At 43.9% G+C, this 22,706-nt stretch overlaps 2 protein-coding genes across 2 annotated transcripts; both read left to right on the forward strand.

Moving 5' to 3' along the window:
• Positions 1–5,956: 5,956 nt before the first annotated feature.
• Positions 5,957–9,534, forward strand: LOC136525495 (uncharacterized). The gene is made up of 3 exons (XM_066518461.1): positions 5,957–8,487; positions 8,576–8,663; positions 8,752–9,534. Exons 1-3 carry the CDS (start codon positions 5,957–5,959, stop codon positions 9,532–9,534), a joined length of 3,402 nt encoding a protein of 1,133 aa, XP_066374558.1.
• Positions 9,535–11,806: 2,272 nt separating this feature from the next.
• LOC136528646 (uncharacterized) lies at positions 11,807–16,364 on the forward strand. The gene is made up of 8 exons (XM_066521600.1): positions 11,807–11,858; positions 13,463–13,734; positions 13,930–14,311; positions 14,386–14,642; positions 14,729–14,941; positions 15,039–15,131; positions 15,225–15,350; positions 16,089–16,364. The coding sequence occupies exons 1-8, from the start codon at positions 11,807–11,809 to the stop codon at positions 16,362–16,364; spliced, it is 1,671 nt and encodes a 556-aa protein (XP_066377697.1).
• Positions 16,365–22,706: the final 6,342 nt, after the last annotated feature.

Consider the following 22,706-nt stretch of genomic DNA (forward strand, 5'->3'; position numbering starts at 1 on the left):
AACTAACTAGAAATGCAGGAACACTTCCATAGTAATCACTCATTTTCTTTGACACAACACAAATAATAATCCTTCATTCAGTTCATAATAAAAACACTAATATGCTCCACCGTTGGTGTCCATCCCGCGTTCGTCCGTCCGGACGCTCTCTCTCTCTCAAAAAAACTCCCGACGCTCATCCCACTCCGCCTCTCTCGTGCGTCCCATTCTGCACAACGCGCCACGCCCACTTTGCGACGCCACCAGCAGCATTCCCCGCGGAGCCTCTATCCCGCAATGTGCTCCACTCCGGAGCACCCCATCCCCCGCGCGCCATGTCGTGCCTCGTCCTCCGCCGCGCCCAGGACAGGCGACCAGGAGAGGGGGCCGTCGCTAGCCGAGCCCAGGCCAGGCGTAGCTGGCCGCTGCTAGGCCGCACCACCATCCTCAGCCGCCAGCTGGCCAGAACGAGCCATTCCCCCGCGTTGCGTTGCGTCGTACGCAAGAAGGTTGAAAAACGCATGTTGCAAGGCTATGTTTCAAGTGTTTCAGATGTATCATGGGTATGTTGCAATTGTTTCAAATGGATGTTGCAAAAGTAGATCGGGATGTTGCATATATTGCAATGGTTGTACACGTAAGTTGCAAGCTTTTATTTCCAATGTTTCATCTATTTTTTTTAGACGTGTGTTGCAAGTGTGTTTATTTGAATGTTGCATATGTTTCGTACCTATGTTGCAACTATTTTATCCGGATGTTTCATATGTTTTACCATAGTTTTCATGTGTTTTTTTTCAATGTTTTCCTAAACGGTAAACGGTAGACAGTAGGCGAGGTCTCGTGTAGCGTTTAGACCGTGTACACGGCGTGTACACGGTTTTACACGGATTACTCGTTTTTACTTTATTTGTAAAAATAACTATAATAACCTGTGTATATATTCCTATAACATAGATAATATCATAATATAGAATTACACAACAACGGTTAGTCCAATAATATAGAATTAAGAACCTAAGTGCTAGACCTAATAGCCTAAGTGAATAATAAAATACTCCATCCATCCCAAAATAAGTACACATCTCGCTTATCGAGGAGTCAAACTCTTTTAAGTTTGACTAAGTATGTAGAAAGTAATATTAATATTTGTATATTCAAATAATTTTATTATGAAAGTATATTCCATAACTAATCTAATGATACTTATTACACATCATAAACATTTGTAATATTTTGAAAATAATTTATTTTCAAAATATTACCCAGTGTTCACCTACACGGCCGTGTAGACCGATTACACGGCCGTTTTTTACCGTTTACATGGCGATCCCGTGTAACCTACCGTTTATGGCCTAAACTGCACGTTCGGCTACTGAGTAGTGATTACACGCCGAGTAATCGGTCTACACGGCCGTGTAGGCGAACACTGGTTTTTTTTTGCAAGTGTATTAGATGTATGTTTCAAGTGTTTTCTCTGTCTTCAGACGTATGTTGCAAGTGTTGCATCTGGATGTTTTAAAAGTAGATCGGGTGTTGCATCTTCCTCCTCATCTTCTGCTGCCTCGCCTCGATGTCTCCTCACCTTTTGCTGCCTTGCATCTTTTCTAAGACTGTGGAGGGGGTGCGACAAATGCCGGTGGAGGGGCGCGCCGGGGGATGGAAGCATGGATGCGAGCACACATGCTCTCCCCTTCTGTTACGCTGGCAGGAATAGGCTTCTGTTGGACTCCAGTTGGTGGGCAGGGATACCGCTTCCGTTGGCCTCCCAAACACACGTATCTAGTCACGGTTACCTAGTGGGAACTACATCCGGACGTGCTGCTGGGCCCGGACATCCGGGCACTAGTCTTCCCCTAATTAAAACTAAAAAAGAGTTACATGTTCCACTGCTGAGGTATGGTAAAAGGACCAGGCTCCATGTGGTCTATGGTGTGCATGATGCATGCATCAAGTGACGGAGCGATGATTGCATGCATTGCAGAAAAATGTTAGTACCGGATAGTGTGGAGACAGGCCCATAGCAATGTCGTCGGTTGTGCCAAAATGGGTTCAAATGCTTGGTGTGGTTTAATATCCACGCTGCCTCCCTTTTTAACCTTTATCGAGATTCTGGCTACGTACGTGTCGACAGATCATGGTGGAGAGTCCGTCCAATTTATATTTTATTTGTTGGGTACTAGTAATTTAATTAACAAATTTTCATGTAACAAATTGCTATGTTTCTGAATACTTTATTAATTCTGAATGCAGCTCCAAAATTTATAAAAGGTTGTTGGTCGTTGGCCGGTACCCTGTCCAGGCACTATCGATGGACCAAAATTACAATTTAGTGGATCATAACCGAAGCTTGTAATAATATATAATAAATGCAAAGCTCAATTAATCTGATTCATTGACTTGGTCCTGAAACACAAGTATGTGATATCAACATGTTGAATTTCGGCACGGACCAAGTTATCGCGCGACGGGGGAGCACGCGACCCGTCTTCAACCTCCTGCCGTGCCTCTGCTCCACCGCCCCCTCCTCCCCCGGCTCGCCCACTGTCCGCTCTCCCCTCCTCAACCCCACCCTCCTCCCCGTCATCGCCCCCGCCGCGACACGCTAGGATTCGTCAGAGCTCCGCGGCTTCGCCGCCTTCTTCCTCTCCACCCTCTCGTGACGGCGAGCTCCGACCGCTGCGACCACCCTTTGGCCATGGCGCCCCCGTCCCTCCCTGGCACAGCCGCCTTCGCCGCCGCCAAGGCCCTGAGCCGCCCGGCCTCATTCCCCACCGCCTGACCGGCCTACCTCACCCCAGCCAGCCCTTCTAAGCCCGCCGAAATTGTTGAAGAAAGAGGGGCGCTAGTCGACGGAACCCTAGACGGAGTTGGGGAAGAAGGTTGGGGCATGGTCGGGGCGCGGCTGAGTGGGGCGTGGGCGTCGCGTGGGCCGCGAGCGAGGGCGTCACGAAGTAACTTTGGCGTTGTAATTTAATTTGTTTGCAGCATTTTCGCTTGTATGCAGCTGAGTGTCTGCTACAAATTGGTTCAAGCATTTTGTGTGGTATATGTGGTCACTTTGGAGACAGAGGATTTTCAACTTCGGGAGAAGGGATCTCTTGTTCCCGCCATTTTTGGGTTTCCTGGATCGGAAGCCTGCTACTCCTATCTGGGAGTTTCATTTCGCAGGTAGCTGCAGATGTGCTCCACCAGCTGTTAAGGCCCATACCCATGGACCCGAAAGAAACTCAACCAGCGTAACGTTTCAACTGGGCCGAGCACAGCCACCGGCTTCGGTCTCCTCTCCCTCTCCTCGTGGCGGGCGCAGGATTTTGACCTTGGGTATTCAAAATTTTGTGAAGGAGGTAGCAACCTACAACTAGTATATTCGGCATTTTTTGAGGGAATCAGTTAGGGCATGTTTGGAACAAAGGAATGCAAAACAGAGAAAAGAAAAAAACACAGAAATGGGGTGTAGGTGTTGTGGGAAAACAGAGGAATGGGAAAACACAGGAAAGACATAGATAGGAGTGTTTGGATCGTAGGAATTATAACACAGGATTTTACAAATCAATTACGGCAACCATGTGGATCCAGTTTAATTAAGTTGTGTCTGATGAAAAATATAAAATAAGGAGAACACAGGGACTTGTTTATTAATTTGCTCAAGCCTTATCCGTACGTCTAGCTGCCGTGCCGCTGTTCATCTTCCAATCGCCATTCTTTCTGCCTTTCTGGTCGCTTGGTTGGACGGCCGATGCTCAAGCCTCCGCGCGCCGCGCTGCAACACAGCGACGTCCTCCGCCCGCGCGCCGCCCTGCACGCCGCTAGCTGCGTGCACCGCCTCCGACTGCTTAGCCACAGCCGTCGCACGTCCTGCACATTTGTTCCGAGCGATGCAGGTGATGCCGATTCGTTCCAAGGTGGTTGCTTGCAGTGCTGCGAAAGAGGAAAATTGCAGGCAAAGATTGGTTTTAGTGCGCTAAGCGTGAGCGCAAGCATCGTAGGAAATTTTCCCTTGGATCTGACCTCATTTTTTCTTTCCTCCAAAAGTACAAGCTTCGTTGCCGTTCCTCTGGAAAGGTTCATGCCGCTTCCTTCGTTTCAAACGCGCGCAGACAATCCTTTCCTCCAGAACTCAATCCTTCACTTTTCCTCCGTTTTTCCTTCGTTCCAAACGGGGCCTAAACTAGACTCCCCTCTTTCTATTCTCCAAGTTATAACAAATTGCAATCCATCCTATATTGAATGGGATTATGGGAAGCTAATAACACACCAAATTTTGCCGATGCCGTGCAGCTGTGTGGCTCCCTGTGTCAGACTCCCTGTGCCCGTGGTGGCGCTCATGGGCACATCGGTCCGCCATCCACCGCGACGCTGATGCCGATGCCGATGCCGATGTGGTGCGCCTGTTCGGTGTTGCTGGGCCGTCGGTTGGGAGGGAGAGTAGCAGGAGAAGCCAGAATTTTCGATACGATAGTTTCTTGCTTCTATATTTTTCTTTTTCTAATATTATACACATAGATGTACATACTGTATATACGAACTTTTTTGGCACAAATTTTGGGGGTATTCACTGTATATACACCTTTGAATACAAATGGGCCCGCCCCTGCCCACGCTGCACGACGCCGCCGCTCTCAGGTCCCCACACCCTCCATTTTCCAAACCCCGGATCGATGCATTTTTTTTTCTTGTCCGTTTTTTTTTCTAGAATACGCAAAAGATTTGCATATCATTGTATTAGGGAGAAGAGTTTAAAGAAACATACAACGCGTTTCTATCGAGCGCCGAAGGAGGTCGACCTAACACAGCCGAAGCTGGACCATCCTAGCAAAAGACCTCATATTTCGATATTACATGAAACACTACTAGAAATGTGTTCATCAATGACGATTCACTCGTGACGATTACTAATTTCGTCACAGAATGAGAGCATTCTATGACGAAATGTGCAGGTTCGTCATTAGTCACAAGTGACGGAGCTTTGGCACGAAGAATAATGACGAAAACGAAATAATCGTCATACAATAACAAAACTAAATCGTCATTGATTGTTTGGCTCGTGTACCACCTCGAGGACATGGGTCCAGCTGGACCTGCAGCCTTCCCCCTCCATTTTTTTTGCAAAAAAATAGCTCACTGAGTGAGCTTCGAACCCGTAGCCTGCTGCTAGGTTCATAGGTGCCTTACCAATGGAGCACTCGGCCTTTTGTGATAAAAATGTGCATATTTTTTTATTTGTAAACTCCATGGTAATTGAATCATAGATGATGACATGGCGCCGTGGTCCCACCAGCGGGTCCCACACCGAGGACGTGGCGGAGCGGTCCCACCATCGGGTCCCACGTCGATGACGTGGCGATGCGGTCCCACCAGCGGGCGTGGCGGCGAACACGTGGCGCTGCGGGCCTAGGGTCCAGCTCCACCAGCGGCCTGCCCCTCCCTTTTAATTTTTGCAAAAATAATCCCCCGTAGGGGGAATCGAACCCGCGACCTGCCGCTAGACAGGGAGGAGGCGTTACCGCTGGAACTCCCGGACTTTTGTGTTTATGGCTAGCCTGTTTTTATATTTGTACTTAGAACATGATATCATGTTTTTTTTGTTTTGTCGATCGAGTTGATGGGCCATACGTGCGTGGCGGCTGGTCGCGTAGACGTCCCATACGTGCGTGCATAGGTATCGTGGCGCCGCCGTAGTTCTTCTCCTGGGAGGCCAGTACCGATCTGGCGATCTATGTGAGCCGTCGCTCGTCGCTGGCCAGTACCAATCTGGCGATCTCCATCTCCTTCTCCCTGCGTCCACGCCGACACCGTCGTTGTCAGTACGCGCATGGGACAGAGCAGCAGCGACGGCGAGCAGAGCTGTGCGTGGAGCGCGAGCAGAGGATTGCCGAGTACAAGGTTTGATTTGTTTTACATATATGCATGTCTTTGATGTGTTTTTGAATTTTGTTGAATTTATTACTGGAATTTAAGGACTGAGTACAATGTACAGATGGATAGAAGCTGGATTTTTGGGACACAATTCACACCTGCATATGTGAAAGGAGTTGAAGAGTTCATGAAATTTGTCAGTGAAAGATACCCCGAAGACAGCCACATACTTTGTCCGTGCAGCAAATGTCTTAATCAAACTCTGCGGTCTCAGGATGATGTAAGTGACCATATACACATTTATGGGATGTCAGCTACATACACCAGGTGGATTCATCATGGGGAGTCGGCGGATACTGTAGTAGTTGAGAATTTGGAGCAGCCAGAGGTCGAAGGAAGTGATCATGACTTTGGGATACATGTGGATGTGGCCGATGATGATTATGATGAGGATCACAGAGTACCAGAGATGATAGGAGATTTGTATGCTGCGGTAGAGGCTGATGGAGAACAACCAAGGTTTGCAAGAGTCCTTGAAGATGCAAAGAAGTCACTTAGCCCGGGATCTAGCCATTCGAAATTCTCTTTTCTGGTGAGGATGTTGTATATCAAGTCTCGTTATCGAATTGGCAATACAGGATTTTCCATAATGATGAAGCTGTTGTCATCAGGATTCCCTCAGAGTGAGTTGCCAAAATCATATGATGAGGCCAAGAAATATCTTGGAGAATTGGGCCTTGGTTACGAAAACATCCATGTGTGCAAGAACAATTGTGTGTTGTTTCGGAAGAGGTATGAAAAAGGGAATGTGTGCCCAGTATGCAAGACGTCTAGATGGCAAGATGAAACTGGGAACAAGAAGGTTCCACACAAGGTATTGAGGCATTTTCCACTTTTGCCAAGGTTGAAAAGAATTTTTGCTTCAAAGCGAACTTCTGAGGAAACACAATGGCACAAGAAAAAGAGGACGCCAGTCGACAATGTAATGAGCCATCCAGCTGATGGAGAAGCATGGAAGGACTTCGACACGAGGGAACCATCCTTTGCAGATGATCCGAGGAACCTGAGGCTTGCCTTAGCTACCGATGGATTCAATCCATTTGGCAACATGAGTACGCAGTACAGTATGTGGCTAGTGCTTCTGACACCACTGAATCTCCCACCATGGGAATGTGTGAATCCAGCAAACTGCTTTATGTCTTTACTCATCCCAGGTCCAAAATCTCCAGGAAAGGATTTTGATTTGTTCCTTGAGCCCCTAATTGAAGAACTGCTCGATCTATGGAAGGGTGTCAGTACCTACGATGCATGCACTGGTCGGAAGTTTAACCTTCGTGCTGCCGTGTTGTGGTGTATACATGATTTTCCAGCGTTGAGCACGTTATCAGGGCGAACAACAAAAGGGTATTATGCATGTATTCATTGTGATAAAGATCCGTTGTCTCGGGCAATAAGGAATAAGATATGTTACATTGGACATCGTCGTTACCTTCCAAGGACACATGCATGGCGGAGAAGCTTGGCTTTCGATGGTAAGCGTGAAAACAAAGAGCAACCAGGCAAGTTCACTTTGGAGGAGGTCCTAGAGGAGCTAGAGAAGGTGAAAGATGTCAGGCCAGGGAAGCATCATGAAATTATTGGAAATAAAAGGAAGCGCAATGAGGGTCCAAAGATTTATAGCCACAAAGTTGGGTTGTGGAGATTGCCATATTGGAAACATTTAAAGCTTCCACATAATCTCGATGTCATGCACATAGAGAAAAACATATGTGAAAACATTCTTGGCACATTACTCAATGTACAGGGCAAGACCAAGGACACAACCAATGCTAGGCTAGATTTGCATGATATGAGCATAAGACCTGAATTGCACTTACAGCAGCATGGCAACTCAGTCATTGCTCCACCTGCTCCATATGTCTTGGGGAAGGATCAGAAAACCGAGTTATGCAAGTTTCTCAAAGGTATCAAGTTTCCTGATGGATATGCGGCTAACCTAGCAAGATACATAAGTGAAGATGGTTCAAAGGTGCAGGGAAAGCTTAAAACACATTCTTGCCACATACTCCTGCAAAGAATCATACCTGCTGGCCTAAGAGGACTGGTGAGGAAGGATGTATATGAAGCAGTTGCAGAGCTCGGGACCTTCTTCAGGGAACTATGCAGTAGAAATCTAAGGATTGATGTTGTCAAATGGCTAAAAGAAGAAATTCCATTGATCCTATGCAAGCTTGAGAAAATCTTTCCACCTGCCTTCTTTGATGTCATGGTGCACTTGGCCGTCCATCTTCCTGATGAGGCACTGCTTAGAGGACCTGTTCAGTACGGATGGATGTACCCAACAGAAAGGCGGCTAGGCACTTTGAAGAATTTTGTAAGGAACAGGGCGAGGCCGGAAGGATCAATTGCTGAGGCATATATGGCAAGTGACACATTGACTTTTTGTTCTAGGTATATGGAGGATATTGACAATAGATTTAACCATCATGATGATAATGATGGAGAGATGCCATTGCCTGATGACGTCTCTGTTTTTAAGCATGGTGTTACTCTTGTTGGATCTAATAGGAGCCAGTACATTGATGATGATGTCCTCAATAAGTTAGTTTGGTATGTGCTAAATAATTGTGAAGAAGCTGAGGAATATTTGGAGTAAGTATCTATTATATGTTTTGGGGATTAGTTTTTGTTTAATTTCTAAATTTTCAAATTATTCTTATGACTTAGCTTTGCCATGCAGCTTGTACAGGGACGATCTTGTGCAGCAAGGTGCGCTTGATGTTGATAAAATGGTTGAACAAGGATTTGCAAAGTGGTTTAGGTGCCATGTAAGTCAGTACACATTGTGTTTCTAGGTTTAGTAAATGCATTAGTATCCATATGTAATTGGTTAACTAAGTACTTTTGTTGCAACAGATTGAGAACAAACATAAGGAGCATCCAGAATCGGTTAGCGAAGGACTGTGGGCATTGTCATGTGGCCCAGATCTGCGAGTTAAGACTTGTGCATCTTGCATAGTTAATGGAGTGCGGTATAGCACTGTGGATCGTGAGAAGTTCTTTCTGACACAAAATAGTGGTGTAATGACTGAAGGTTCACATGATGGGAACGACATAGATTTTTATGGAGTCCTTAAAGAGGTAATTGAGTTGCAATATAACTCAAATCTTCAAGTCCGTCGGACGGTGGTTCTATTTCGATGCGATTGGTTCAAGCAAGAAGGCAAGACGACAGGCCTTCGAGATGACGGACATTTCAAATCCATTAATGTGCAGTCATTATGGTACAAGACTGATCCTTTCATCTTAGCAACTCAATCAAAAAAGATATTTTACATGCAAGACACATCTTTAGGTAAAGATTGGCGAGTTGTGCAGAAATTTGAACATAGGAATATTTATGATGTCGCTGAAAAAGATGAGGACAGTCATGATGTGCATCAGGATGATTATTGTTCTGATACTGAGCATGTAGTGCAAGCAGGGGCTGATAATGAGGTTACTCAGAATATTCAAGGTGGAGAAGCCACTATAATTGAAGGAAATTTACAAGACCTTATAAGCAGCAAGAAGCAACGTATTATTCGTGAAGATAGTGAGGATGAGGAGGAAGATGAGACAGTACTGCAGTACTGTAGTGATGGTGGCAATGATAACAATGATGACATGTCCCTAGACGATGAAGATGATGATTTCTAGTATGGACCAGTGTCATGTCCCTAGACTGCACTATTGGAAGGAAAAAATGTTGACTGATTTCAGTTTCTATAGAAATTCTGTTGAAATACGCACATCTGGTTATTCCTTGACCCAATAAAGACATTTTTTAACTTTACTATCTTCATACAATAGAAATATGTTTCAACATAGGCAAGAGAACATATGAACCAGAAAAACAGAGCAAACACAATACTTCTATAATCATGAGTCCATGACTTCACTAAGTGAGACTAAATTTAAGAACTAATGGAACAGGAGAAAAATATGAACTAGCAATCAGTACTCATAGAGAACTAATATTGTTTCAGATTTTTTTTTTAAAAAAAGAGAAAAGTAGATCAGTCTCACCTTCCTGCTCTTTAGGTGATAGAAATCAATAAGATCATCTGGTTGGGCATAAGTTATCTGTGCCTTGGCCTTCATCTCCTCAGTCTCCCTAAATTGCTTCTCAGCAAGCATGTTGACAAAGCTCTGGCGGCAAGACTGCAACCAGACCTTCCTAACATCATCACCAGTATTGCAAAGCAGCCTCACACAGAGAACAATACGATCATACGAGTCATTGTCAATAGGGTGCGGGAGGTAAGATGACTGTCCCAACTGCAAGATGGACACCATGATCAACAAGGCTTCAGTACTGGCCTTGTTTACTTCAACCTTTGCTGGCTTAATCTCCTCCAGCCTCAACACAAGCTTGGTCAGGTTACAGGCAACAACAGCAGCCAAGAAGAAATCACCAGACAGAATGAGAGATCTGAGATTCTGGCTGGAAGCCAACGATCCAAGAGCTGAAGCAGGAGCCCAAATAGCAGTCTCAGTGGCAGCACTCTGCCCGGATCTGATAGAATATGTCGATCAGCCTCTGGATCATGGACACACGGAGCTTGGGATTAGTCTCTATAATCTCGCGCACAAATAGAACGACATCAAGTGCTGCAGCAACATTAGGATCCCCAAGGAAGCTTGGTGGTTCCAAACTGGAAGGCAGGATTGGGGGACATCGAGGGCTTAGGTGAACAGTTTAAGTAAGACTACAGTCGAGAACTAACGAAAACACTTGAGTAGCGCATTGGTAAGGCACTTTGAGTTTCTCCTTGCGCTCCCGGGTTCGAACCCAATGGGAGCAATTTTTTTTGTTTTTCCCACATTTGTTGTGTTTATTATTTTTCTATGTCTCTATATTTATTTTTTTGCCAGATTTTTAATTAATTATTAATATATTATTGCTTAATGATTTACCTCATTGATCTTCAAACATCTTATTACATTTTTTAGATATTATTGTACTTATTTGTTGAATGACTAAAGGATAAAAGCTTTAAGCTACCTTGTGACTAAGTGAGAGTTGTTCATGCATGTACAAGATGTATAGTACCATTTTGTCGAAATCATTTGAAACTTTAATGGGATGTTTATGGAGCCAAACAATGATGCTGTGTGCATCTGTGCAATTTTTTGACCAAGTTTACCTATTATTGTAATTTTTTGTTGGATTAGTGAAGGATAAATGTTAAAATACCCTAAGCTAGCTAAAAAGATCTAAAGCCTTGCATGGACACCTCACTTTGGTGTATAATGATGACAAAAAAGTTTCAGCTAATTCTAACAAAGTGGTCAGGATCATCCTGACAAAGTCATACATGTCTAACATATCTCCCTCTAACTAAGTGAGAGATGTTCATGCTTGTACGTGATGTATAGTACCACTTTGTCAAAATCCTTTGAAATTTTTATGTCATGATCATACACCAAAATAAGGTGTCCATGCAAGTTTTTAGAATTTTCTACATAACTTAAGGTATTGTAGCTTTTATCCTTTAGTTATTCAACAAATAACTAAGATAATAACTAAAAAATGTAATAAGAAGTTTCAAAATAAATTGGGTACCATAGGGTCTTCCGGGAGGGAAAAAATGCCGCAAAAAAAAATGCCGCCAATAAAAATGCCGCCTAAAACTGATTACCGCTAATTTAGCCATTACCCCCACTCCCTCCTCACCCCCGGCCACTCGTCCTCTCCCTCCCCCCCCACATTTCACCAACCCTAGCCGCCACCGCAGGAACACAAACGCCGTCGCCCGTCGCCGAGGTGCTTCCTCGCCCGCGAGCTGTGTCGTCGTGGACTAGGGGTCGCCCGCACCAGGTCCGCTTCCCCGTTGACGACCACCGCCGACGAGCACCAGGTCCGCCCGCACCAGGTCCGCTTCCCCGTTGACGACCACCGCCGACGAGCACCTGGTATACATCCGCAATGGTGGCAACCAGGGGTCAAGGTAGGAAGAGACCTGCACAACAAGATCAAGGTAACCATTTGGCTATAGATTGAGTTAGGCGTATGTGATTTATTTTGCTTTTTGTCTTCCCAGATTTTCCTATGCAATTAGTAATGCATTGTGAACCCAATTTGTCTTCCTAGATTTTCCCAGATTGTGAACCCTAGCCGCCACCGCAGGAACCCAATTTGTCTTCCCAGATTTTCCCAGATTTTCCTGTGCAGTTAGTCTAAACTTTAGGAGCTGATCCTTAGAATTTGACCCAACAATCAACATATGTATCTAGAATTTCTGCCTGTCGTATCTTGATCTGTCAGATTAAGATTTGCTTCATCTGTATATCTGAATCATTTTCAGCTATACACATACAAAATATTTTGTATATATAAATAGTTAAAGCTATGTGTTTAGAAAAACAAAAATGATTAGCAATTTGGAAGGGGAGAGCAATTGTCGGTGTTTTTACCATCCGACTAGTGACCAACGTATCCAATCAGAGGGGTAGCATATGGGGAACAAAGTTATCCTGATTCAGGTATGGGGTACCATAAATCCAGCAGAAATGAGCTTTATCGCTATGCACTGTCTGCTCCAGAGAGCGGGGGATGCTGATGATGTTGATGATGGATCGGTTGCTTTTCGCCTGGATTGCTTGGATTATACACACACGTGTGTGTCTATAATATACATATATATGTTTCGGTCACTCCATACAACGATAAAAAGGCGACGCAGCTGTAAAAAGCATCAGGCCATTGCACTAAAATCTGGATCAGTATAGTAAATTACCAACCATCAAGCGCTCACAAAATTCCTGAAATTCAATATGAATTCGCAGTCAGTGACAATTTTCAGAGAAGTTTTCGAAAATGAAATATCACTTATATCAACAACGTCTTCATTTTGTAACAAGCTTATGTAATTTCTCGATGCAACTGCTTGTTTATTTGTTTGAATGGTTCAAAGTAGCATTCTAAGGTTTGGCTGTTTTTTCTCGAGTTTCTTTTTCTAAGGATAGAATATAATCATGGGACTGGGCCTCTTAAGCATCTACGCTACATGCTAGAGTTCACCTTCACCATTGCAAACTTCCTATACCAATCAAGTCAACCTGGCATATGCATAGTTAATTGTCAATGTAAAATTCAGTCAAAATGATTGGCCCAGACTCTAATGGAAGTAAATTTAAATAAACCAAGCACACGACTCTATTGAACCTAAGTAGTCAGTGGTTAATTTAAAGCATCATGCTTAGCAGCACAAAGTATTCAAGACTAACTAAGGCACAAAGTATTCAAGACTAACAAAGTATTCTAAACACATAGCTTTAACTATTTATATATACAAAATATTTTGTATGTGTTGATTGGAAAATAGTAGTTCAGTACAAGCTATCTTCAATTTTTTCACAGATTTTAGAGTAATTGTGCTTCAGTACACAAATACCTGTACCTCTTAGTTCTTTCTGACCTAATACTTTTTGCCTATAACCTATCACCTCTTATCCCTTAGCTCTTCAGCAGGCACTACTAGCTCCTACCTGTTATCTATCTACCATCTAGTATTACTACCTCTTAGCTCTTAGTTCACTCCTTTTTATTTTCTAATAGACACAATTTGCTTGTTTTTGTAAGAATCTGAAAAAACTGATTATGAGAGACGCCGGGATGCACGCGTGGCGAACAATTTCAAGAAGATGCAAGATTTCGGCCTGAAAAATCTATCTTTACAATTTAATAACTCTGTATCACTATCTGCATCAAAGAAGGGGGGAAAATCAGCAAACAAGAAAAGAAATAATGAAGATTCGGATTCATCGGAGTATCTCCTTGAAGATGATGATCAAGGAGATAGTGATGATGATGACAATGAATCTGTTGAGCAGCCACAGCCCCTGGCAACTAAGGTGCTTCTTCTATCTTCAAAGTACTGGATGGGGAATATTTGCATTGCATTTGAGTGTTTTTAATCTGTTCTTCAATATATGCCTTTGCTTTTAGATGCATCTTGTTTCTTGCATACCTGTTCTTTAATCCACAGTTTCTTGCATACCTGGATGGGGAATATTTGCACATGACTTACTTGATTTTTTTATCCACAGTTTCTTGCAGGGTATAGTCGGAAAGTCCTAGCTTCAAAGAAGAAGAAGACAGGCCCCACCATGGCGCCAGGAGTTAGGGCTAGTAAGAGAGTGAGGGCATCTCAAGGATCACAGGTTCAGCCTCCTGAATCCCAAACAAGATCATCAAAAAGGCTTCTTGTTTCGGCGAGAGATGGCCAGAATGTAGAGGATCCTACCAATGGTCATGATGAAACACCACCACAAAGGTCTTATACAGATGCAGAGGAAGGCGATGGAGCTGGTGGTCAGGACAATACAGCTGAAGAGGAATTCAGTGGAGGTGGTGCTCAAGACAGTATAGGTGCTGATGAAGACAATGTAGCTAGAGAGGAAGACACTGAAGGAAAGTTGATGTTTCTTTGTCATTCTATTATGCCATCTGGTTTGCTGATCTGCATGAAACTAAAGCATTTAAATCCAAATTGTATTTTGCAGCTCCTTCACAGCGAGCCCCAAGGAGACCCAGGCCACCCACCAAGGGAGCACAGCTGGACAGGATGACTAAAGCTATGGGAAGGAGAATGCCCATAGCTGTTGCTGAAGGGAAAAGAATGCCTCATGAACCTGTTCAAGCAGCCAAGTTTGCATCTGAGGCTGGTGTCATCATTAGGGATAAGGTCCCTGTCCTAACTCATTGGAAAGATTACAAGAGAGATGATCGCTATTACAAAGACTTTGTGGGAAAGCTCTCTGTAAGTGCATTATTGTTTCTATGGTAAACTTGTTTATCTGTTTAACCTGCATTGACTAACTAAATATGGAATTGTCATATGACTAGGGGCGCTTGGCCATTAACCCTGAAGACAAGCCAACAGAGGAAGCTTGCACTGATATGCTGCGCTCTGGGGTGCGGCAAATGCGTTATCGGCTGAAGAACAAATACTTCAATGGTAAACCTGCAAATGAGATTCCCACAACTTCTCCAGTTGCATGCATGTCTGATGCAGAGTGGAGGGTACTGGTTGCAAAGTGGTGTAATCCAAAAAACATGGTACGGGTATCTTGTCATATATTCTTTCTCATTCAGTTTCCAAAGATCTTCTCATTTGGAACCTATGATATCATCTGACATGTTCATTCTCTTGTAGGAATCATGTGAAAAGAACAAGCAGAATCGCAGTAAAGTCAAGTATCATCAGGCTACGGGTTCTCGTAGCTATGTGGCACACTTACATGCATATGTAAGTAAAGAGTACCTTGTACATATTTGCACTAACCAACTTATTTTGCATTTTATCTGACAACTTTCCTGTAATTGATTATCTATGAAACAGAAAAAGAAGAAAAACAATGCAGAACCAAGCACAGAACAAAATGAAGAACTTGATTTGGTGGAGGCCTTCAAGACCTGCCATACCAGCTCCAAAAATGGTCTCAGTGAACCAGCAAGAGAAGCACTTGTAAGTCCCGACATCTGTTTCGCTGTGCCATTTTGTTCATTAATTGGATAACATGTCCTATTTTAATCATTTTGTATTCTATCTTTTGCTCAAAACTGGTCATAATCCAACATAGCTATATACTTGCTAAATAAGTTAAGTACTAACTGAAGGCTGTTCTTATTTCTGGGAACAATCTACATGCAGTCATAAATTCATATTGCAGTCATTGATATACTAGATTAAAACTGCAATGTATCAAACAAGGAATGGCTGAATGGGTTATTATCTTGGATGGATATGAAAATGGAAGCAACCTAACTGCAGCCAAGTCTCTAAAGCCCATGCTTTTAGTTATTCTCATGTGCTTTATGTATGTGTATTATCTGCTAAACCAATCTGCTGAACAATCTGATAACTGTGCTCTGTTAATACTTGATAGATGTTGACTGGAAATGAGATTGCATTTAACTGAGAACAATCTGAACTAATTGTGTCCACATGCTAGGTGATTTCTGATTGTTTCATTGTAGAGTAGCTGTGCTTTATGTCAGTAAGAATCAAACTACAGTTTACATAATGTTCCACATAACAAATCAGATAAATTGTACTACAGTCTGTCCATTTTGCTAGGTTTGCTTCTACCTCTCTCTAGTACACATCTTGCTATTTATATTTTTAAAAATACATCTTGTGTGATATTTGCACCTCAAATTAATGCAATAATGATCAACTAATGATGGGTCATTGCTGTTTCAGTCAAATATGGAAGCTTTGAGGGGAGAACCTATTGCTGAAGGTGAGACAGCAGTATCCAGTGTGCAGGTTGTGTCCCAGGTGCTCTCCCAGAACAGCTCAAACCATTTCCTCAAGAGTGTTGGCATCAAACCAGTGGCATCCTCCAAATCATCATCATCAAATGAAAGCGAGCTTCGGGAAGAACTAGCAGCTGAAGCTAAGGCTGCTGTACAAGGTGAAATCGACGATCTCAAGAAGAGAAGTGAAGAAGCTGAGGAAAAGCTGGCGAGGACATAAAAGGAGATGGAGGAGTACAAGAAGCTGACAGAGATAAACACCAAGGCAATGGAGGAGAACAATGCGCTGCTCAAGCGTATCTTGGCCATCAACAATGGTTCTTCGACATGAGCGCTGCGCGTAGCTGCTGGTTGATGAAGCAAGGGGTCCGTGCTGGTGATTTTGCTTATGCAATAACCTATGTTGCTGTTGCTTGCCCACTTTTTAATAGTTGCTGTCATAACCTATGTGAACTGAGATGAAACTAGTACATGGAACATGATGTCTAGTGAGTTATATGTGAACCAAGTTTAGTATTGTTCATTAAGTTGATGGTACCTATGAATACTGGATCTGTTAAGTTGATGGTAATTGGAATACTGTGATCTGTTGTTCAGCATGTGCACCTGTGATGAATTTTGTTACCTTTTTGTGACGATTTTGTAGTCGATTCTGTGACTATTTTGTAATCTATTAAGTGACGAATTTGTAATCACTTCAGTGATGAAAATGAGAGCCAATCACAGCAAGACACGTGGACTACTCACAGCATGCCCTGTGGCCCAATAAAAAGTGGACACGTGCACATCCACATCCCTACCACGTCAGCGGCCACGTAGTCCGACACGTCACCAGCCACGTGCCAAGCCACGTCACCTGAAACGTGGACGCGCCACATGGACAGGACACGTCAGCTACCAGCATGGCAGACGCTGTCTGGCCGCCTAACAGACGGCAAGTTATGACGAAAAAGGGGCTACATCAATGACGAAAATGCATCGTCATAGAAAGAATACTCTTCTATGACGAGGGCCATTTCGTCATAGAAGGAATGCACATCTATGACGAAAATATACGTTTCGTCACGTTATCCAAAATATGACGCTCATTCAATGACGAAATCAATTTCGTCATAAAATAATATATGTGACGATTTTGGTGTCTTCAGTGACGAAAGGAAAGCGTCATTGATGAACACATCCCTAGTAGTGAAAGGAAACAATCAATATCGACGTAGCTTTGTGGCCTAGGTGGCCTTGCGTCTTTGCGACTGCCTGGACGGTGCCTTTCTAGTGTCCGGGAAGAGCTCGTCCAGCGCCTCGGCTTTGGACGCAGTCAGGTTGCCATCGAAGAACATCTCAAAGGCCTCCAACTCCGAAGCAAATGGCGCAGATGGACCCCTATTGTAGCCCATACGCTGCATGATCAGCAACTCACATCGCTTGGAAGCTGGCACTCGGGAGAGGCTCTTGTCCGTCTTTGGTTGCATTGAATTGGATGGATGTCGAGCCGAGTCAGAGTCCATGGAGAACCCGTCTCATGCGCATCAGGCAATGCACCCTCATTCGTCGCCTCTTGTTGCTGCTTGTGATATGCTGTTAGGTTTGGCATACCTCCATACCCCAAGGCCCCGATCCATCATATCTATCGAACTAGCAAACCGACATGTTTAGAGGCAACTAAGAACCGATCTTTCAGAAAACTCAACCAGGCAGGAAGAAGGATCCATTCGGCAAACAGGAGGGATGGTGCATCGAGGACGAAAACTTGTGGAACACCCTCAGCTTCAAATTTCTTACCAGGGGAGAAGTCCAATCCCTCACAAAGCTACTCAATAGTAGGGTCATGCTCTAGCTCCAAGAGAGCACCAGAAGAGAGGTCCGCGCAAGACATCGACGAAGTGAGAAGAGAGGGGCACACCGCACCAGCCATAGGCACACCAACGGCAGCCGAGAGAGCTCAAAGGGAGCAGCGGAGGTGGGCCGCTAGAGGTAGAGGGCGGTGGCTAGAGGCACAGTTGGCATTCTTATTACATATAATAATGTTTTAATCACTCCACATATGATTTAAAAATATTCGCTTATTAAACCTCCTTTATAGGAGCAACTTATTTATTGTATTCTCATATTTTTAGTCATATGTTTTCAAATTTATATATAAAACTAGCAGAATAGAATGTTGGACAAAATATTCTCATGTAATGCACTGTCTGTTCATGGTAACAATAGAATAGCTTGGCAAGATACCCACGAATGTACCATAGTAGAGGGTTTACAGTGATTAGTCAAGAGAGTGGATGAAAACAAGATAAATATGTGCAGCTGAGAACAAGAAGACAGAAAGAATGTGTGAAAATTGGTTAGACCAATATGGTAGGATCTCTGTTCCAAATAGAGGTTACAAAATAAATGGATTCTAAAAGCATGGTGTAAGAGTCTCATTAATTTTACCCTCAGGCACCAATACTTCCTCCTTGGAGGCACCTACCATGGCTTCCACCTTGCGTCTTGGGTTCTTGGTAAAAACCTAATCCATGATAGACGGGTCCGAGGGACCATGACACCTAGGAGGGGGTTGTGGGGGTGTGTGTGGGGGGGGGTTGAATTAGGCTTTCTAAAAATCTACTCTAAATTGTGCCATGTAATTTCCACCTTGTAACGACCCAAGTCCGTTACACCATAGGCTCTCACTTTTGGATACCCGAGGGACGACCCATTGGATTCCATGGGCACCCTTAGCCACCCAAGCAAAAGAGTGTTACACCCTAGTAACCGACTACATGACGACACACAAGTTAACAGCCGGCCAACCACGACAACCAAACGACCCGTCAAAGGAATACGTCAATCGAAGAACCCGGCTTAAGGCATTTATGTTTACCAAAGGAATGGAGAATGGGCATAGCCATTGCAAGCCTCAATATAGACTCAAGGTCAGAGAGATCAGGTTCACAAGTTTGGATAGGCGAAACCAGAGTGTATCGGACAGTCCGACATGTTTTTCGGACCATCCGATAAAAGTACAGAGACTGCAGATCGAGTAGGAAATGAGCTGTCATCCATTAAGGGGCATGGCCCACATGTCCACACGAACTGGAGATATGTCCCAACACCTGAACCTCAGCTTCACTCATTCTCCTCTCATTTCCTTCACACACTCTCTCTCTAGAAGAAAGAACAAGAGAAGGAAAGGATGAACTACAGTGAGGAAGTGAAGAAGAAGGTGGAGAAGTGAACCAAGATTACAAAGAGAAGCAAGATCAGCATCTAGATCAAGTACTTGAGCTCCCACAATCTCTCATCTCATGGATCTTTTGGTGGGAAGCAACCCAAGTAAGAATTCTCTCTCCCTAGCTTGGAAGCAAGAAGGACAAGTGTGGATCTTCAACCTTGATGACAAGGAGTTCATCAAGATCCCAAGCTAAGTTGCCATGCTCAATCTCTCTATATCCTAAGGGTTTTCTCTTAGATAAGGAATCACTAGTTACACTAGTTAACCCAAGCCTAAACCATAAGGATCCCAAGCCTAGTTGTCAACCTAAGCTACACTAGGAGTGTCATGCACATGCATGAAGGTCTAAACCCAAGATCTAGACATGAACCCCAAGTCATCACCCAAGAACCCAAGAGCATAGGTTTTATCGCCCAACTGACGAAGAGTCTGTCATTAGGAAGAAGTGTCCGTTAACCCCTAGTCTAGCCACTAGCAAGTCTTATCTGTAGTCAGCCGGGACCATCGAAGTGTCGATGGTACTCCACAGAGTGTCTATTGAATTATAAAACCTTTGAGCCGTGAACCCGAGAGTGACCAGTTCGTACCAGAGCATCCGTAACTCACGATGGAGCGTCCAATGAATTATAAGGACTAGTCACCCTGCAACCCGAGAGTACCCAACTTGTACCGGACCACCCGTCAGTCCATCGGACCATCCGAGGATAGTCATGAACCTTAGAACTGATTAAATCTTGAGCATACCAGAGTCTTAGTGACCTCCCACGGAGTATCCGCCAACCATACAGAACCGAACAGAGTCACCTCACCCCAATACCCGGTACAGCGGAGCTTCCGTCGTTTAGGGCGGAGTGTCTACAAGTCATTGAAAATGTGAGTCTGTTTAGACAACCTACCTAAAAAGGCCAACCGCTATCCAAAGAGGCTTAGCTACTAGCAGTACGATAGCAGGGCTATAGTTAGAGTCTCTTCCTAAGTTCCTAATCAACCTGAAAGTCTATATCTATAGTGCAACCGTCTCCAATGATTGAATCCTCTCTTTTTAGGTTGGGTCGTCTTGTTTTGTGAGGATCGTATGTGAGTAGTCACCGCTAACCCGATCTTCAGGAGTCGGTAGCGTTATCAGGCAGGCACCCCACTACTATAAACCCTATTTTGGATACTTATGATGTCTCATTATGAGTTATGCATCGCATGTAGCTTTGGATAATAAACCTATTCACTCTATGCTTAGAGTCACTCTTTAATCTGTTAGAAGCCCTTCATCTAAACAACGGGAATGGAAATGCTTAATTGCTTATTGCTTAGTTACCTAGCAATGGTAGAAGTCAAGTATGAGAACGGAACTCATTCTCGCGCATGTAGGATGCTACATCGGGATGATTAAACACTAAAAGCAATGAGGGTACAACTTGACTTACTTCACTAATCTGGCAAAGGAATAATATCATTAAAAGCTATAATCTTGGAATACTACTTTGGTAACTTGCTCATGAGAAGGGTAGGTTGTTGTGAGTGTGGGATCTCAAACGACATAGCTCAAGGAGTAGCTAAGGACCGTTTATTGGGATACGTGAGTCCGAGTAACCACCCGTATAAACCACATGTCGCGGATGGGGTAGACAAGTGAAGTAACTAATTGCGACCAGTTTATCCGTGAAACTGGCAAGGGAGTGGCGTCGGTCAGGAATGTCTAGGACATTTACTGGGCACTAGCCGAACCTTTTGTCGGACACTCGGGCTGGATTAGGGAAAGGTTAGGGAATGTGAGGCAACCCTTACCCGGGCACGAGTATGGTGGTTCGTCCCGGTCTCCGTGTGGGTACAGTTGTACACCTCTGCAGACTTCGAAAGGCTAAAGTCCCTTGGGATGGAACTACGCGGTTGTTCCTACTTTCTATACCCATGGTAGCGTAATGCTGGAACGTGAAGATATGGCTTATATATGCTTAATCTCCCTATGGATATCATTCTTGATGATACTAATTCTTTAAAATGGATCATAACATGTCATCTAAGTAACGCCATGTGTTTTTCTACAAATATACAAATGCCTATTAAATCATCTGTGCATCCACCAAATATCTATGTGTTGGAAATAAGTCCTGCCAATACGAAATGTACTCACGGCGTTGCCGTTAAGTTGTTTTGCAGGTGATTGAGTTTTTCCTTCGAGGTTACCTCCGGCGAGTGCGACGATTAGTAACCCTTGGAGGTTCTCCAAGATGAGCTGTGTGTAATCTGATGAGTAGAAGAGTGAATGAGATGTAACAGAGGACAGTAGACAGATAGATAGGTAATGTTAATAGTAGTTTCGTATCATAACTTTATGTCATCATCAATAAAGTTCCAGCTTAAGTGTTGAAGACTTACGCTTGTGATTGAATGAGTTGTTCGGTATGCCTTGCATCAGCAATGTGTGTGTAACTCAACGCAAAGGTCCTGAAGAGGAGTTGCTACGTGCGCTCCTAGGGGCCTCGTGGCAGAATGAGCGATGACCCCCCTATCATGGCAGGACGGGTATCGGAGTAGTAGATTGACTTACACCTAGAGTCCTCATACAAGGCATCGCTCAACCCACTCGACATGCACTTGAGATTTCAACTTTAAAAGTTTTGCTCTATGCTTCAGGCAAACCCTAAGTTATCTTAACTCTCTTCTCTAGTTGAATCTAGCCTTTGCTTCCTCAATACTCTATAATACAAGGAAAGAGTCCAAAAGGTTTTGTTTTTAAAGAAAAGTTAGGAGCTCACTAATGAAGGATAGGATAACCCAAGTGAGGAGTTGTCTTCTATAGTCGCTTTACGCGTAGTGTGTCACAACGATAGAATAATTGAGAGAGTGGTAGCAATTCCAATCTCTTTGTCATCTAGATGCAAAAATTTATCCCTTATCTTGTCAGAAGAATTTCGGCAGAGTTTCCCTTGTGTCTTGGCCTTATCTCCCAATCACAGGACAAGCAAACAATCACACATAAACAGGACATCAAGAGGCATCGCCAACAACACAAGAGATTCACGAATATAGTTCACAACCATGACATCTAGTGTAATAGGATGGTCACCTCGACTAGTGACTGTGCCAACAACTAAATATTAAGTGTGTCAAATAAATAAGTGTCAAGCCCGATGTGGCTGGGCGACAAGCGAGCAACGGACTCAAGTTTTCAAGCCATCATAAGAGTATGACCGAAAGACAAGGACGAGCATCACTGCTGCGGAGGCGGTGGCAGGATCAGCTACTGTTGGGAGTGCGGCGGTAGACGAATCGGCTAGTACGCTGGAGCAGAGACGCCAGTGGTGTTCAAACCCTAGAGTTGCATTTTGGAATACACCGCTCTTCTGTTCCATT

Source organism: Miscanthus floridulus, chromosome 19 (assembly GCF_019320115.1).
Source record: "Miscanthus floridulus cultivar M001 chromosome 19, ASM1932011v1, whole genome shotgun sequence".
Lineage (NCBI taxonomy): Eukaryota > Viridiplantae > Streptophyta > Magnoliopsida > Poales > Poaceae > Miscanthus > Miscanthus floridulus.

What these genes read in the sequence shown, in the direction of transcription:
- LOC136525495 (XM_066518461.1), top strand. Translation starts at nt 5,957, where the DNA reads ATGGATAGAAGCTGGATTTTTGGGACACAATTCACACCTGCATATGTG. An exon ending in GAAGCTGAGGAATATTTGGA is followed by an intron (nt 8,488 to 8,575) that starts GTAAGTATCTAT and finishes TTTGCCATGCAG; the next exon opens with CTTGTACAGGGACGATCTTG. An exon ending in CAAAGTGGTTTAGGTGCCAT is followed by an intron (nt 8,664 to 8,751) that starts GTAAGTCAGTAC and finishes TTGTTGCAACAG; the next exon opens with ATTGAGAACAAACATAAGGA.
- LOC136528646 (XM_066521600.1), top strand. Translation starts at nt 11,807, where the DNA reads ATGGTGGCAACCAGGGGTCAAGGTAGGAAGAGACCTGCACAACAAGAT. An exon ending in CACAGCCCCTGGCAACTAAG is followed by an intron (nt 13,735 to 13,929) that starts GTGCTTCTTCTA and finishes TTTTATCCACAG; the next exon opens with TTTCTTGCAGGGTATAGTCG. An exon ending in AGGAAAGTTGATGTTTCTTT is followed by an intron (nt 14,312 to 14,385) that starts GTCATTCTATTA and finishes TGTATTTTGCAG; the next exon opens with CTCCTTCACAGCGAGCCCCA.